Here is a 13947-nt window from a genome sequence, read left to right on the forward strand (position 1 = left end):
GTCTGTTCATCTGAGCAGTGTGAGTCAGTCTCTGTTGTTTTCATTTCCGTGAAAAGGAAAACAATGGCTGGCAAAGGGATTTTTCCTGAGTGATACCTGGATAATAGGACAGTTTCTACAGCTGGAAGTACATGGAGGGCAAACTGTCCTACTTCATTAATGTACCAATTATATTTGGTGTTCATCGGTTTCTGAAAGTACGAAAGAGACATCTGAAACAGCCTGAGGGTCCAGTGCTTTGGGGCCCTGGATTAAAAAATCATCTAAATCAGCCTGAGTATTTGACATTTTAATAACCCACCCCAAATAATTCTGTTACTTATGCTAAAATTCTTTCTAATGAACACGGCAATTGGGTCATCCGCTAATTTTACATCTTAGATTCATATCTCTTGATATGCTCAGAGCCACTGACGTGAATCCCAAATGTGCATCATCTTTTAATAACACCACATGCTCTACAAATTATGCAATATGCAGTTTTTCAAGAAAAAAAAGAAAACAGGATTTAAATAGATGATCAATGTCATGGTGTGAAAAACTTGTAGCTTTCTATTGATTTTAATATTTGAAGAGAGTGCTGGGTACATGGGAACTGTAGGCTACTGCAAAAACAGCAGGGTGTAGAACATCTAATCTCATGTGTTTTTCTCATTTGCAGGGCAAAAGCGTCTTAAGCGGAGGTCTGGATGCTCTGGAATTCATTGGAAAGAAAACCATGAATGTCCTCGCAGAAAGCGACCCAGGGTTTAAGCGGACAAAGACACTGATGGAGAGAACCGTTTCCTTGTCCCAGGTTGGACTAGATCCTTTGCTGATTTTTTCCTTTCAGCCAATAGAATCAAAGCATGTGTTCAAACTTAGGTGGCACAAAAAGCAGGAAGAAGGCCAGCTTTCTGACACAGTCCACTGAAAACCTCGTGGGAGGCAAGCATGTTAATGGTCCCCTGTGCACGCTGTTGGGTATCTCACAGACATAGTGATAAATAAGCATTTGGGTTTAGGAGTATGCATGTTGCTGTACATATAGATGTACACACACACACACACTCCACCCAAGTGGCACCATATTGATCACACTTGCATACATTCTTCATTTAATAATCTTTTGAAGATTTTTCCATGTATGCCATTGTAAGTACCTCAGTTCTGTCGCTTACCATCTGTACAACCTTGTGGGTCTCTGTGCCTCAGTTTATCCCCTGTGCAGTAAGGTGACAGCAATACCTCCTGATAACTTCATTGTGATGATTACATGAGCTAGAACAGAACCTGATAGAGACATGTATGTGTACATACATATATAACTTTTATTCTAGGTAAAATGATGATGATATTGGAGAGACTGAGTCTAAAATCTGTCAGCTCTAGCTACTTTTGTTGTAAAACAAAGAGGGGGGTTTTGAGTCAAATTTCCCAAACTACCATAGTTTTTGTGACACATTCATGATTTTTGTCAGAGCTGCATGCTAGTTGCATTTAGAAGGCTGCACCACACATGGAAATGCGTTACCCAGCACCCACAGGGCCAGCAAGGATGCTCCGTGTTGAAAGAGTGAGCCACGATGAGAGTTGTCAAAGACGAGAGCAGAGGGACCATGGCTGCAGATGTCGGCTCGTCACAGGGGGCACTTGCGGGGCCGTCAGTGAGCTGGGGGAGCTGCTGCAGCATTTGGAGGGGTGATGGGAACTGACCTGGGTTTTGAAAGGGTCACCATGGTTACCGTGGTGAAGAGAGAGTGTGTGGAGGGAGGGAGTAGGGAGTAATCCACTCAGAATGTGCATCAGTCTCGTTCCTCACAGAAGTAGGTCTTGAGGTGGGCTGAGATGTTCAGGGATTTACTCTGAGAGAAGACAGGTAGGGAACTTCTAAAGCCTGGGAGGATGGTTCATGTCAGAACCCAGTGAAGGAGGACCAAAGCGGGGACTGGACGGCAGTGTGCCAGACTGCCATACAGCCTAAGGAGCTTGGCGAGGGTCATGGGGAGTCCTCTGGGTGATGTCATCTGATGCCAGCAGGGTGACCCTACTGCCCCCTCCTCAATGCCCTGAGGTTAGAGTGACATCTGTGTTTTATTACAAGTGTTAAACCTTCCCAGTGATGGTTTCACTGGGTTATTTTGAAAACATTAAAAGTCAGAGCCTTACTAATTTAGTCTTCAAGATAGACAGGAGAGAGAATTCCTTTCACGGCCTAATGGGATCTTGGCAAACAACCTCAAGAGCCCAAAAGGAAAGTATGGCTGCCTCTTTTATTGGCACATAATAAACACCAGCCTCTGTTCTTGGATGTGCTTCCCCCTGTGACCTTGTGGCATTGGCCTGTGTGTTTATGGGGCTCTCTGCAGATATTAAAGGACTCTATAAACTTAATGTCCTTGTAAACTTAATGAGAAATCAAATAAAAGAGGTCTAGCATCAGAGCAAGCAAGTGCAGAATGTTGTTAATAATGGACAGGCTCGTGTCCATTCTGTCGTCTTTGCATTTAAACAACGAAATAACTGGAGGATCTTGGGGGTGTGTTTCTCTTTCTTAGCGTATACAAGGCCTGGGTTCCATCCCCAGTGCTGCAAATATAGGTGAAAGAGGGGGAGATGAAGGGAGGTGAAGGAGAGGAAAAGAAGGGAAGGGAGGAAGGAAATATAGAAGTTATTAGTGTGAACAGAAACCCAAGCATCTATATAAGTGAATTTCTAGTCGGTGTCCGCTGATGAATACGTCATGAGTTTACATTTATTAACTCTTTTCATTGAAGATGTCTCACGCTTCATCCATGGAAATCAAACCAGCTTCCTTCTGTTTTGAAATCTGCCTGGGTGCAGAATTCTCAATAAGGTCACAAAGAATCAGCCTTTCCTAGTGTCAGGTCCAGAAGAAACTCAGGACAAATGCCTGACTGTGGTGCCTATTAGCATATCAGAGTGTATGCTGGTGTCCAGGCTCACTCAACACGTGGCTCCTCTCAGCTCTTCTCACCCTCCCACCCCACCCCTGTACCCTAAGCTTCTCCAGCCTGTGGACTTCCCTTCCTCCAGCTTCTCATTCCCATGTAAGCCTGCCATCTCTACCATGCTCTCTTTGCTTCCTCTTTCTTGGTCCCCTCCCTCTTGGTTCTCTCTTAGCTCTTGACTCTTGGTCCTCTTGGTCCTCTTGGTCCTCTTGGTCCTCTTGGTCCTCTGTCCTCTTTGTGCTCTCTCTCTCTCTCTCTCTCTCTCTCTCTCTCTCTCTCTCTCTCTCTCTCTCTCTTTCTCTCTCCCCTCTCTCGTCCCTTCCTCTCTCACTCTCCCCCTCTATCTCCTCTCTTGGCTGGATTCAATCTACTGGCCAAGTTTAGTCTACCACTCTCTCGTGCTGCTCTGGACTCTTCCGGATGCCCCTGGCTGTTCTCTCTATCTCATGTCTACAGTGAAACCCCCTCAGCCATCCCTTGGAGCAGCCATGTCCTCATTTTATAGATCCGGTGCATTGGAAACTGTGAGTCTAGAAAATCTGACGCTTTCGAAAAGAATGAACCGTGAGTGGGAAAGACCTCGGTGGGCAGCAGAGGAAGCCTTTGTGTGTTCCTTCCACTCTTACGCTCAGGCACAGATGCCTTGCCACTTGGCTCAGCCAAAAAATGAAACAGAATATGTAAACATTAATAGACAGTATCAATCTAGTATCTAATTTACATTTATTTAAAATGTATTTTTAAATGAAATGTAATTACATCATCTTCCCCCTTCCTTTTCCTCCCTTGAACCCTTCCCCCTTGCTCTCTCTCAAATTCATGGCCTCTATTTCTTTAACTATTGTGTGTGTATGTGTGTATTAATACTGTAACACATATATGTGTGTATATATATATGCATATATACAATTTCTAAATATATAAGCACAACCTGCTTAGTCTGTATAAAATTACATGTATGCATATATTTTCAAGCTGACCATTTGGTACTGGATAACTAATTTGGGGGCTCTTCCCTGGGGAAGACTATTTCGCCCACTCTCAGCCTTCCTTAGCTACCTATAGTCTTTTGCATAGGATTGAGGCCCCATGAGCTTCCCCCCTTTCGTGTCTATTGTTGCCTTTGTTCAAGTCTTGTTTAGGCAGCCATGGTCATTAGACTTCATGGGGACCTGAAAAACTCTTCCCTGAGGACTAGTGTTTATGGTATCAGAAGGCACTACGCAAGCTTCCAAGGAACATGAGCAACTCATAGTCCTACCCAAGCTATGATGCCTATGAACTAAGACAATGATCTGCATGGGGAAGGGTGTAATATAGCAGCACATATTCCTGGGCAGTGGCCAACAGCTTTCTAATTGGACCTAATACCCCCTCAACACGAGGGAGATTATACCCAGTCCTAGAAACCAACCCAAGCACCCAGAGCTAGTGAGGTCAGGGAGGAGAATCTACTGCCACCTATTTACGAAGAATCATCTTGAGAAATTCCAAGTGATAAAGGTGATTTTTTTTCAGATAGTGCCTGTCTTCCCCATCGCCTCAGTATCTTGCACAGGAAGGCCCCATGGAAAGATCCATCTAGTGCATGAACCTTGTGTCTCTGCAGATGTTGAGAGAGGCCAAGGAGAAGGAGAAGCAGAGGCTGGCACAGCAGCTCACAGTGGAGAGGACTGCACATTATGGGATGCTTTTTGATGAATATCAAGGTTTGTCGCACCTGGAAGCCCTGGAAATTCTGTCCAATGAGAGTGAGAGCAAGGTACATTCCCATGGGTCATTTGAATGGCATTGTTTGGTGATGTGTTTCCTTAGCGTGGAGAGGCACAAAGGATGTTTTCTCGAGACTTATGCTAAGGTCTCTCATGCTGTACAGCTTGATGTCCCCTCTAACTGCTTACAGTTTCCTCTCTGTCCTATATTAACCTGTTACCCCTCCCAGTTCAGAAGGCTAAGAATATCCAGTCCTCACTACCCCTCCTCACGGGGAAAAGACTGCTCTGAGCCTTGCCTGCCGGGCCCTTTCCCTCCTTTTGACGATTTCACTCCCAGATCGAGATCCCTCACCAGCCCGTGCCTGTATTCTACCCAGTGAAGACAGAATGACTTGTGTTTCTGTTAACCTGTGGGCATTGGGTGTATGTTGTTTTATGCCTTACAGCGTTGTTTATTTGGCCACCTTTATCAGAATATCTGGACCATAAAAGGCAAAACCATCCTTCTGAGAACTATTTGAAAATGCTCCCATTTAGAAACCTAGATTACCAAACAGATGGCCCTGTACGTTCATGCTACCCCCACGTGACCCCAGGAAGACAAAACAATTTGCTACGGATTAGAGGCAAGGCTAGGCTACATGAGCCTCTGTCTCAGAAAAGAAGCCATCAGGGCTAGTGGGACGGCTCACCAGGCAAAGGCATGTGCTACCAAGCCTGGCTCCCTGAGTCCAGTCTCCAGGACTCACAAGGTGGAGGCAGGACTGACTCCTCGTGCCTGCAAGTTGTCCTCTGACCTCTGTGTGCACATGCAAATAGGATTTTAGGAAAAAATTTTAAACTATTGGAAAAAAAAGCAAGCAAGCAAAACACTGTTAAAGGATAATTAAAAAAATAAAACAAAAAGACAAAAATCACGACTCTCATATTGATAGAAAACAAGCACCTAATAAAGATCTTTTTTAGTTCATTAATGAAATGAGGGTAACAGGCAGGTGTTATCACCAGCTGTAAAGAAAACCAGAGAGAGAATCTTGAATCGTAGTTGCATAAACACAAGCAAGCCACCCGGTGGGACTTACTGCCTGCCCTCCACCTGCAGAATCTGTCTAAAATTGTCTGTGTGTCTGCAGAGAAATGGCTTTGCATTGCCATCAGCCTTTGACAATTTGCACAGTTGTAAAATTGCCCCCCCCCGCATTCAAAATCCCATAATCCGTTAAAAAAATGCAATTTCCCACCAACGCACAAAAGTCTCCCCATGACAGCTGAGTCTGGAATCAGCCCTTATGTGATTATACATCAATATGAGGCTGTGGGATTTTGGACCTCTCTTACTGCAATCTGCTTGAAATGACAGTGATGATAAAAACCGCTTTCTAGGATGTCTAAAGGGATTCAGTGAGATAACCCATGTCAGGGCTTGTAGCAGCATGCCTGGTACAAACAGGTGCTCAGGAAACACTAGCTGCTGTTTTGTGAATTCACATGCATAAGTAAACGTAATGTTGACGGCATTGTATTTTATATGATCCACGTGGGTATAAAAGTAAACGATTGACGGTATTGTATTTTATATGCACCCTCATGCTGTAAATATCTGTTGTTGTTGTTATTATTATTTACAATATTACAGGGGGAGTCTGGTCCCTACCCTGAAAATATAGAGAGGTTGCATTCTGGTACATTCCATCACAAGACCTCAGCTGCAAAACAGCCCTTAGCTTCTTCATATAATCCTCCTGCCTCAGCCTCTCAAGTGCTGAGATTACAGATGTGAACTACGTAAGGTCCCATCCATGATGAGTTGGCCCTGTCATGTTAAGTCTTACAGCGAGCCAGCACAGCAGGGTGGAGCAACACCACTCACTTAGGCCAGGAAGCAAGAGAGGAAGGAGCCAAGGCCAAGACCTCACAACCCCCTCCAAGGACAGTTCTCCAGTGGCCTAATACCTCTCCCTACCCCCAACTCCCAAAGGCTTAACCACCTTCCAGCACCTACAGGCTAGGAAGCAAGCCTTCAACACAGAGGCCTTTGGGGAGCATCCTAGAGGGGTCAGCATCTTCTTTTTGTACATTCTTTCCACAAGCTTTGTTTCTTTCCCCAGCATGGAGATTCCTGTGGCATTCAGGGAAGAATACAGAACTTTTGCAAAGTTCTGCTTGGTGCTATCATAAGCAGTCCCACACACCAGCGTGAAAACCAGCAGAAGTCATTTTTTCACTCCCGTGACAGTCCAGAGTGGGGTGCCTGGTCAGCAGGCAGCTTCCTGTACTCAGGGATTAAAGTACACAGGCGCCCAACGAGAATACAAGTGGAACAGAGCCCTTCTGGAGGTCTTCAGGCGCAGCTAATAGCATACGATAGCTACCCTAGAGATGCATTTATAGCACGGTGACTGTGGGTAATGGAAATGTACATATTTCAAAATTGTTGAAAGCATAAACTTGAAACATCCTTACCACAAAAATGGTGTGAGGCAATGTATTCGTGGATGCGTTTCCCTAGCAGGATACATTCATTTCCCAGTGTGCACACATGTCAGATCACCACATTGTGCCCAAAGATACAAGTATGAGTCTGGTGGCATGGGCCTGAATCCCAGCTATTGAGGAGGCTGAGGCAGAGTGATTTCAAGTTCAAGGCTTGTCTGGGTTACAGAGTGAGCTCAAGGCCAGCCTTGAGAAGCTAAGATGACTGACTCTGTCTCAGATTAAAAAGTGAATGAAAAGAATTTAAAAAATGACTAAGGATAAAGTTCAGGGTTAGATCACACACCAGTCCCCAGCACCAAAGATAAATTATTTAAATTCAATTTAAACTTAAAAATAAGGGCCAGCATCATGACACATTGGGTGAAGTCACTTGCCACCAAGACTGATGACTTGAGTTTCATCCCTGGAACCCACATGGAAGAAGGAGAAAATGTCTGCCCTCTACACACACACACACACACACACACACACACACACACACACACACACCCCAAACATGGAAAATAACATGAATAAGAAAGGGCTGCGGGCCTTTGCAGTTGGGAGGGGGTGGGTAAGGTGCTTACCTAGCATATATGGGGTCCTAAGTTCAAGTCTCAACAACCTCAGAAACAGACAATAGAAAAAACTCACAGGATGACTTGCTAAAATTAACTCTCAATGGATACATCCTACTAAATATTCCAGACAAACTTAGCACCAAGAAAATACTCATTGTGTGTCTGAAACACCAATTTAGCTAAGTTGCCTCTATTTGCCTGGCAACCTTACATGTGCCAATCCTTAAAAGTTAAAAAATCTTTGAAACCAGTCTTGTCTTTCCCCCTTGACAAACTTTCATCTTGGCCTGGAAGGCTGAGGTCCCCTCTTGGAATTCTCAGTCTCCCTGAATTTCCATTCCATCCCCCATCTGCCCCTTCAGTCTTCGAGTGTCTTTTACCTCAAACCGCTGTGCACGGGTAAGCGAGACACCGATTGGGTTGTTCCAGCTCCACCCATGCCCCCCTCCCCTTGCAAGCACCCACCTCTGGTCACCCCCTGGGTTCACACTGGCCTCAGCACAGCTTGGGAAAGAGGCCTACCAGTAACCTGGAGAGAGCCTAGAAGGGGGAACAGCCCATGTGTCCTGTGGACCCCTGTGTCCAGGTCTAAAAGGGGTATTAGATATCACCATCCTCATCCTCAGATGTTTTTTGGTCTTCTGAGTCCCATCAACCTGAGGAAGAAGAGAGGACAGTCCCATTTGGAAGCTGGGGACAAGGATGGTTGCTCATTATGTCCACTGTTACTTCACTGGCTGAGACTCAGACTCACAAGAAAAAGGAAAGGAAGACTTGGGGCTGGAGAGACTGCTCAGTGGTTAAAAGTGCCTGCTTCGAAATCACGAGGACTGGAGTTCAGACCCTGTCACTCACAAAACGTAACAATTCATGCCCACACGGTGCCATGCACACCCACACCATGCCGTCAGCACGCACACACAATAATAAATAGGGTCAGATTGGTTCTAAGACAGACCTGGCAGTGCAGCAATACATGATGAATGTGAAAAACTAGTCATTTGTTTCCATTATACTCAGTTGTTTGCTTGTTTCCATTTCATGGAAGAGGGGTATAAGACACCCTGTGTACCCTCCTGTGACCCGAACAAAACTCCACCTAGTACCAAGCAGTCAGTCAGCATTCCTCCGGTGTTGAAAAAAATATGCATGATTGCTTATTATTTATTCTTGAATCCAACTACAATTCAGTGCGCATCACTGTGGCAGAATGGAGTAGCTCAGAGGGAGAAACAGGAGCATGTGAGTAAAACGAAGGCTCTCAGAAGAGGCCAAGGCCAGAAGGGCTGGCCCAGAGCCACAGAGCAGGGCGCGTTTGCTGCTACCTGCCAAACTGCGTGGCTAATGGGTACTGTGCTGATTTCCTGCCAAGCTTCCTCCCAGAGCCTTGGACAGGTGCACAGCACCCAGTGACGTGCCTAAACCCTTGGGAAAATGGAGTCTGTCAGCCTGGATGCCCTGGCTGACCCTTAGCCTGGTGTGTTGTTCACTACCATGTGAGCATTGGAACCTATCCCAGGGAGGACTGAGCTCCTCCGCTGGTGCTCCTTTTCAGAGCAAGCATCTAACTTGCAAAATGTAAAATCAAAAACTTACAGCGTTGCAGTCACACCTCATTTTAAAAAATGATATTCCATGCCTGTGACCAATTTGTAAATTCAAATTAATCTTCAGAGGATGGTTGGCCATCTGTCCTTGTTTTGAAGTGTACACAGAGCTTACTATGGAAAGAGACTCTGAAGATGAGCAGGGGTGAAGCAGAGTCTTCTCTCCCAAGCTCTCTCTGCACAGCTGTTTCCTCCCCCAAGGGAGAGTGACCCTGCTGTGCCCTCCCCCCACATCCTGTATGGCTGATACTGGTTGACTTGGGTTTCCTGCCTCTACACAGTTTTAGAAACCTTCCTAACACTGTGACCCTTTAATACAGCTCCTCATGTTGTGGTGACCCCTAACCATAAAGTTATTTCACGGCTGCTTCCTAAAGGTAATTCTGCTCTGTGTTACGAACTGTAACATAAATATCTGATAATCAGGATGTCCGATATGCAACCCACCAGTTGAGAAACTGCTCTCTGACACTTAGCTCTCAGGAAAGGAAAATGTATCTTGGGCATTTTTGTAAACTCGATGTAAGGCATGCCTAATGAGTATATATGCGTATGTGTGTATTTGATATTTCATCTATTGAGCGTCACAGTGTTTTAAGCCAGTTCTTTTGCTTTAATGATCAAAGTGACCTTATAAGGTTGATATAAACAGTCCCCAGTTCATAGATAAAGCCAAGACCTAGGGATATAAATTATACAAGGTCAGGAATTGGTGGGTGAGGGGCTGACATTTGAGCTGTGTGGAGGCCAAAGTGTGTTCTCACCGTCGTGAGGAATGGTTCCCACCACCATTGACCTGTGCCATTTGCTTTGTTCTTTACCAAATAAAGGATCACAAGGAAGTGCGGTCCTGTTTTAGGGATAAGATAATTAGTCCTTGTGGTAACTCATGCCTGTAACAGTAATTAAGAAGCTGAGGCAAGAGGAGCTAGGGTTCAAGACCAGCCTGGACCCTAAAACTTAGCTCAAGGCCAGTCGGAACTATATACTGAGATATAACAGGAGTAGCAATAACAAAAGATGGAGGAGACTGAGGCCCTGGGAGCTGATGCTGTGAGTGGGTGTAGAGCCAACAATGCTCTCTTACCTCCCACACCGTTGCTCTTGGGAAAACTGAAGACAGACAGGCGGATCTCTGTGAGTTCAAGGCCAGCCTGGTCCATGTTTATGAGAAGGAATGATGGCAGTTAAGCTGACCTGTTTTGTTTTTGTTTTTCTTTTTCAGGTTCAGTCATTTTTAGCATCACTAGATGGAGAGAAGCTAGAACTACTGAAAAATGACCTAATTTCTATCAAAGACATCTTTGTAGCCAAAGAATCAGAGAGTGAAGCAAGTCCAGAAGAACAAGGTAAAGAGAAATAAACAGCAAGATAAACCGGTGGCAGGGGCCTTGTTAGGAATAAGGAATAATGGGTGACAGGTTGACACTCCTGCACTGGGACCAAGGGGCCGGTGATGGACAGCAGGTGCATGGGGAAACAGAGACCTGTAGATGTGACTCATATTGAAACTTTTATTGAGGGGAGGTAAGAAAGTAAAGAGACACAGAGACAGAAGAGAAGGGGGGGGGGTGAGACAGGGAAGGTCCTGTCTGCCCTTCAGAGGAACAGCGGTAAAGAGAACGGAAGTAGGTGGGGCCTTTCTTTTTTCATATGTAATTTTCTTTTTGTTTTTATGAGACACGGTTTCTCTGAATTGTTTTGGAGGCTGTCAGTCCAGCCCAGCCTCAAACTCACAGAGATCCGCCTGTCTCTGCCTCCCGAGTGCTGGGATTAAAGGCGTGCGCCACCACCGCCCGGCTTGTAATTATTTTTTTTATTAATTTATTTTTTACATTCCGATCCTGAGCCTTTCTTTTGAATCAGGGTACATACACCTGCCATGAGCAGGTGGGCGAGAGGCGGAGCCAGGTTTGTCTGGATTACGACAAGCCTTAGGACATAGTTGCTGAGCAACAGCCCGTAGAACAGGGTGGGACTTACTTAATCCGGGTGCCCTCCTGGCTGCCCTGTGCACTACTGTAGGTAGCTGGGCTGGCCACGGTGACATAGAGCCCTCTCTTTGCTGAGCAGGCACCCCATCCTTCCTCTGGTGTCCAGCATAGTTCCTGGCACGTCACCAGCACACACACCAAATGCAAAAGGCCAAATGACTAGAGCACAGTTTGCTGGGCCTACATGACAACAATGTGTGTTGTACCTACCAGTTCTGTGTGTGGACGCCTTTTGATGTGGTTGATGACCATGGAGTGTAAATCCTGCAATAGACCTCTGTGCATAACTTTAGTCTTCCTTTTAATGCCCGTGTGTAGAGTTGTGTATCTGCATGTGTCCCACGCGCCATCCAAACACTACAGTTCTTGGTGTGGAATGCTGGTAGCCTCGCAGCATAGCACGTGCTTAGCTTCACGAGACCCGAGTTCAGTTCCCAGCACCACACAGGAAGTACAGTTCTGACCGTGGTTGGGCCATTTTCCCCAAGTGCCCCAGGATGAGGTGTCTCAAGCTGAAGACCACAGAGTGAGTGAGGCACACTCATCTCAACAGTCTTCCCCCTTGTCCCAGTTAATTTTCTGTTGCTGTGAAGAGACACATGACTGCTCCCACGTGAATGACCAGTGTAGTCACTGGGCATGGCCAACGTTGAGATTATCTTTTCCCTTCTTAAAAGAAGACTTGTTTCTCTTAAATGGGCTCTGGACTCCTTTGGGTGCAGGTTACTTTTGAGGGGTGTGGTAGATTGAATGAGAATGGTCACCATAGTTAAGCACTTGCTATGTGCAGGGTGTCTTCCTACAGATGGCAGTCACAGGCACCACACCACCGGTGCTTCCTGGAGTTTGTACCAATGGGCCCAGAAACCGCAGACACTGCTTCTAGGACCAGTAGAAAAGCCCACTGGAAACCTTTTCAGCGATTTCTTGAACAAGTTACATGGTCCTGCTGAAAAGAGTTATCCTCACTACATCCTAGGACAGCGCTTCATATCCCAGGAGCTTTTGTAAGGCTCAGATTAAATACCATACCCAAAAAACCATACATTATGGGGCCTGGAAATTTAGCTGAGTGATAGAGCACTTGCCTAGCAAGTGCAACACCCTGGGTTCAGTCCTCATCTACAACAAAAATACACAAACACACACACACACACACACACATGCACACACCACCACCACCACCACCACCACCACACTACATATCTTGGCATACAGAACTGCTCATGTCTGTTAGCTGGTATTATTATTATTTAGCATGTCAATAAATACCAGAGAGGTTGGAAAGTTAGAGTGAGCTGCAGCTTTTATGTATTATTGCCCCTGCTGGTGCCCCACCATGCAGAGCAGTGATAATAAGCATTCACACTGTCACCATCAAGCCACAGAAACGCTTTGTTCCCAGGTGCATTGTCTACCTTTAATCAAAGCTCAACCATCAGGCCCAATGTGCTTGAGCCTTGAGGCTCAAGGAAGATGATTCTGTGCCTTCACAAACTTGTTTAATTGCTCTTTCCCCCTTAACCTCACATCCTGACCTCCTGTGCCTTCACCTTAATGAGATTTATGCTCATTGCATTGGAATAAAAAAAAACCAATTATAGTGAAGTGTAAAAGGGGCCAATATCAAAGAGGCAACTGGGAATAATCTTTTTGAGCATTGGTACAGAAGTCATCAAAGATGGCAACCTTGTCATTTTTCTAATGAAGAAACTAAAATACTAGCTGTCAGATGAGATGCAACTCACTTTGGGGACTCAAAATAAACCATTAGATGCCCTTTTCCAGCCCTAACTATCACCCAAGTCAGGGTATTCTTCAAGATCATGAGTTAGATCTTAGTCTGCTGGGTGTGTCACTCAGAAAGGATTTTTAAAAAATGAACCCTAGGTCTGGCAATAGGCCTCAGCCAATAAATGCTTGCCTTTCAAATGTAAGGACCTGCATTTGAATTCCCTTATAACAAGAAAAAGCCAGAATCGGTGACAGACTCCTGTTCTCTCAGCTATGGAAAGGTAGGAGGCAGAGGCAAGCTTGTGGACCAGTAGTCTGGCCTCTGTCTCTCTGGTGAAGTCCCTGGCCAATGAGAGACCTGGTCTCATACAATGTGTGAGAGACCCCTAAGGACTGAACTGGTCTTCTGGTCTCCCCACACATGCTATGCATGCACACCCACACCATGGATGCATCCACACTCACGTGGACACACACACACACACACACACACACACACACACACACACACACACACACACACACGGAACTCCATATTTTCATCATCAATGTCTCCATTGTCGCTAATGCAAAGTGAAATAGTATTATGTTGCTTGTTAGTTAGTGCCATTCCTTGGAGAGAAAACTTGGTTCTGTACTGATAAAAGAAAGTGTTGCCACAGGCGGTGTGATACGTTCTCATTTAAATATAGAGCTCATTCAGTAAATTGAGGTTTTTGGATTTCACACACAGACATACAAGCATGCATATGCACACATGCGTGTGTATACACACACACACACACACACACTGAAGTGTTGAATATCGTATTTTAAGAAAACTGGGGGCTGGAAGGGAGGAAAATGGTAAATTTGTCTCTCTTTTCATTAAAAAAAAAGTCTATTATCTC

General features: G+C 45.4%; 1 protein-coding gene across 2 annotated transcripts in view; it reads left to right on the plus strand.

Annotated features, from left to right (window-relative positions):
- Fam114a1 (family with sequence similarity 114 member A1) overlaps positions 1-13947 on the plus strand; it is a 59980-nt gene that overhangs the window by 26932 nt on the left and 19101 nt on the right. For both annotated transcript variants that reach the window (XM_005074381.4, XM_021229704.2), the window contains exons 6-8: positions 662-796; positions 4561-4713; positions 10555-10678. In XM_005074381.4, coding sequence (XP_005074438.1) covers positions 662-796; positions 4561-4713; positions 10555-10678 — 412 coding nt within the window. The remainder of the gene's footprint in view (positions 1-661; positions 797-4560; positions 4714-10554; positions 10679-13947) is intronic.

Source organism: Mesocricetus auratus, unplaced genomic scaffold, assembly GCF_017639785.1.
Source record: "Mesocricetus auratus isolate SY011 unplaced genomic scaffold, BCM_Maur_2.0 Super-Scaffold_100006, whole genome shotgun sequence".
NCBI classification, from domain to species: Eukaryota; Metazoa; Chordata; class Mammalia; order Rodentia; family Cricetidae; genus Mesocricetus; species Mesocricetus auratus.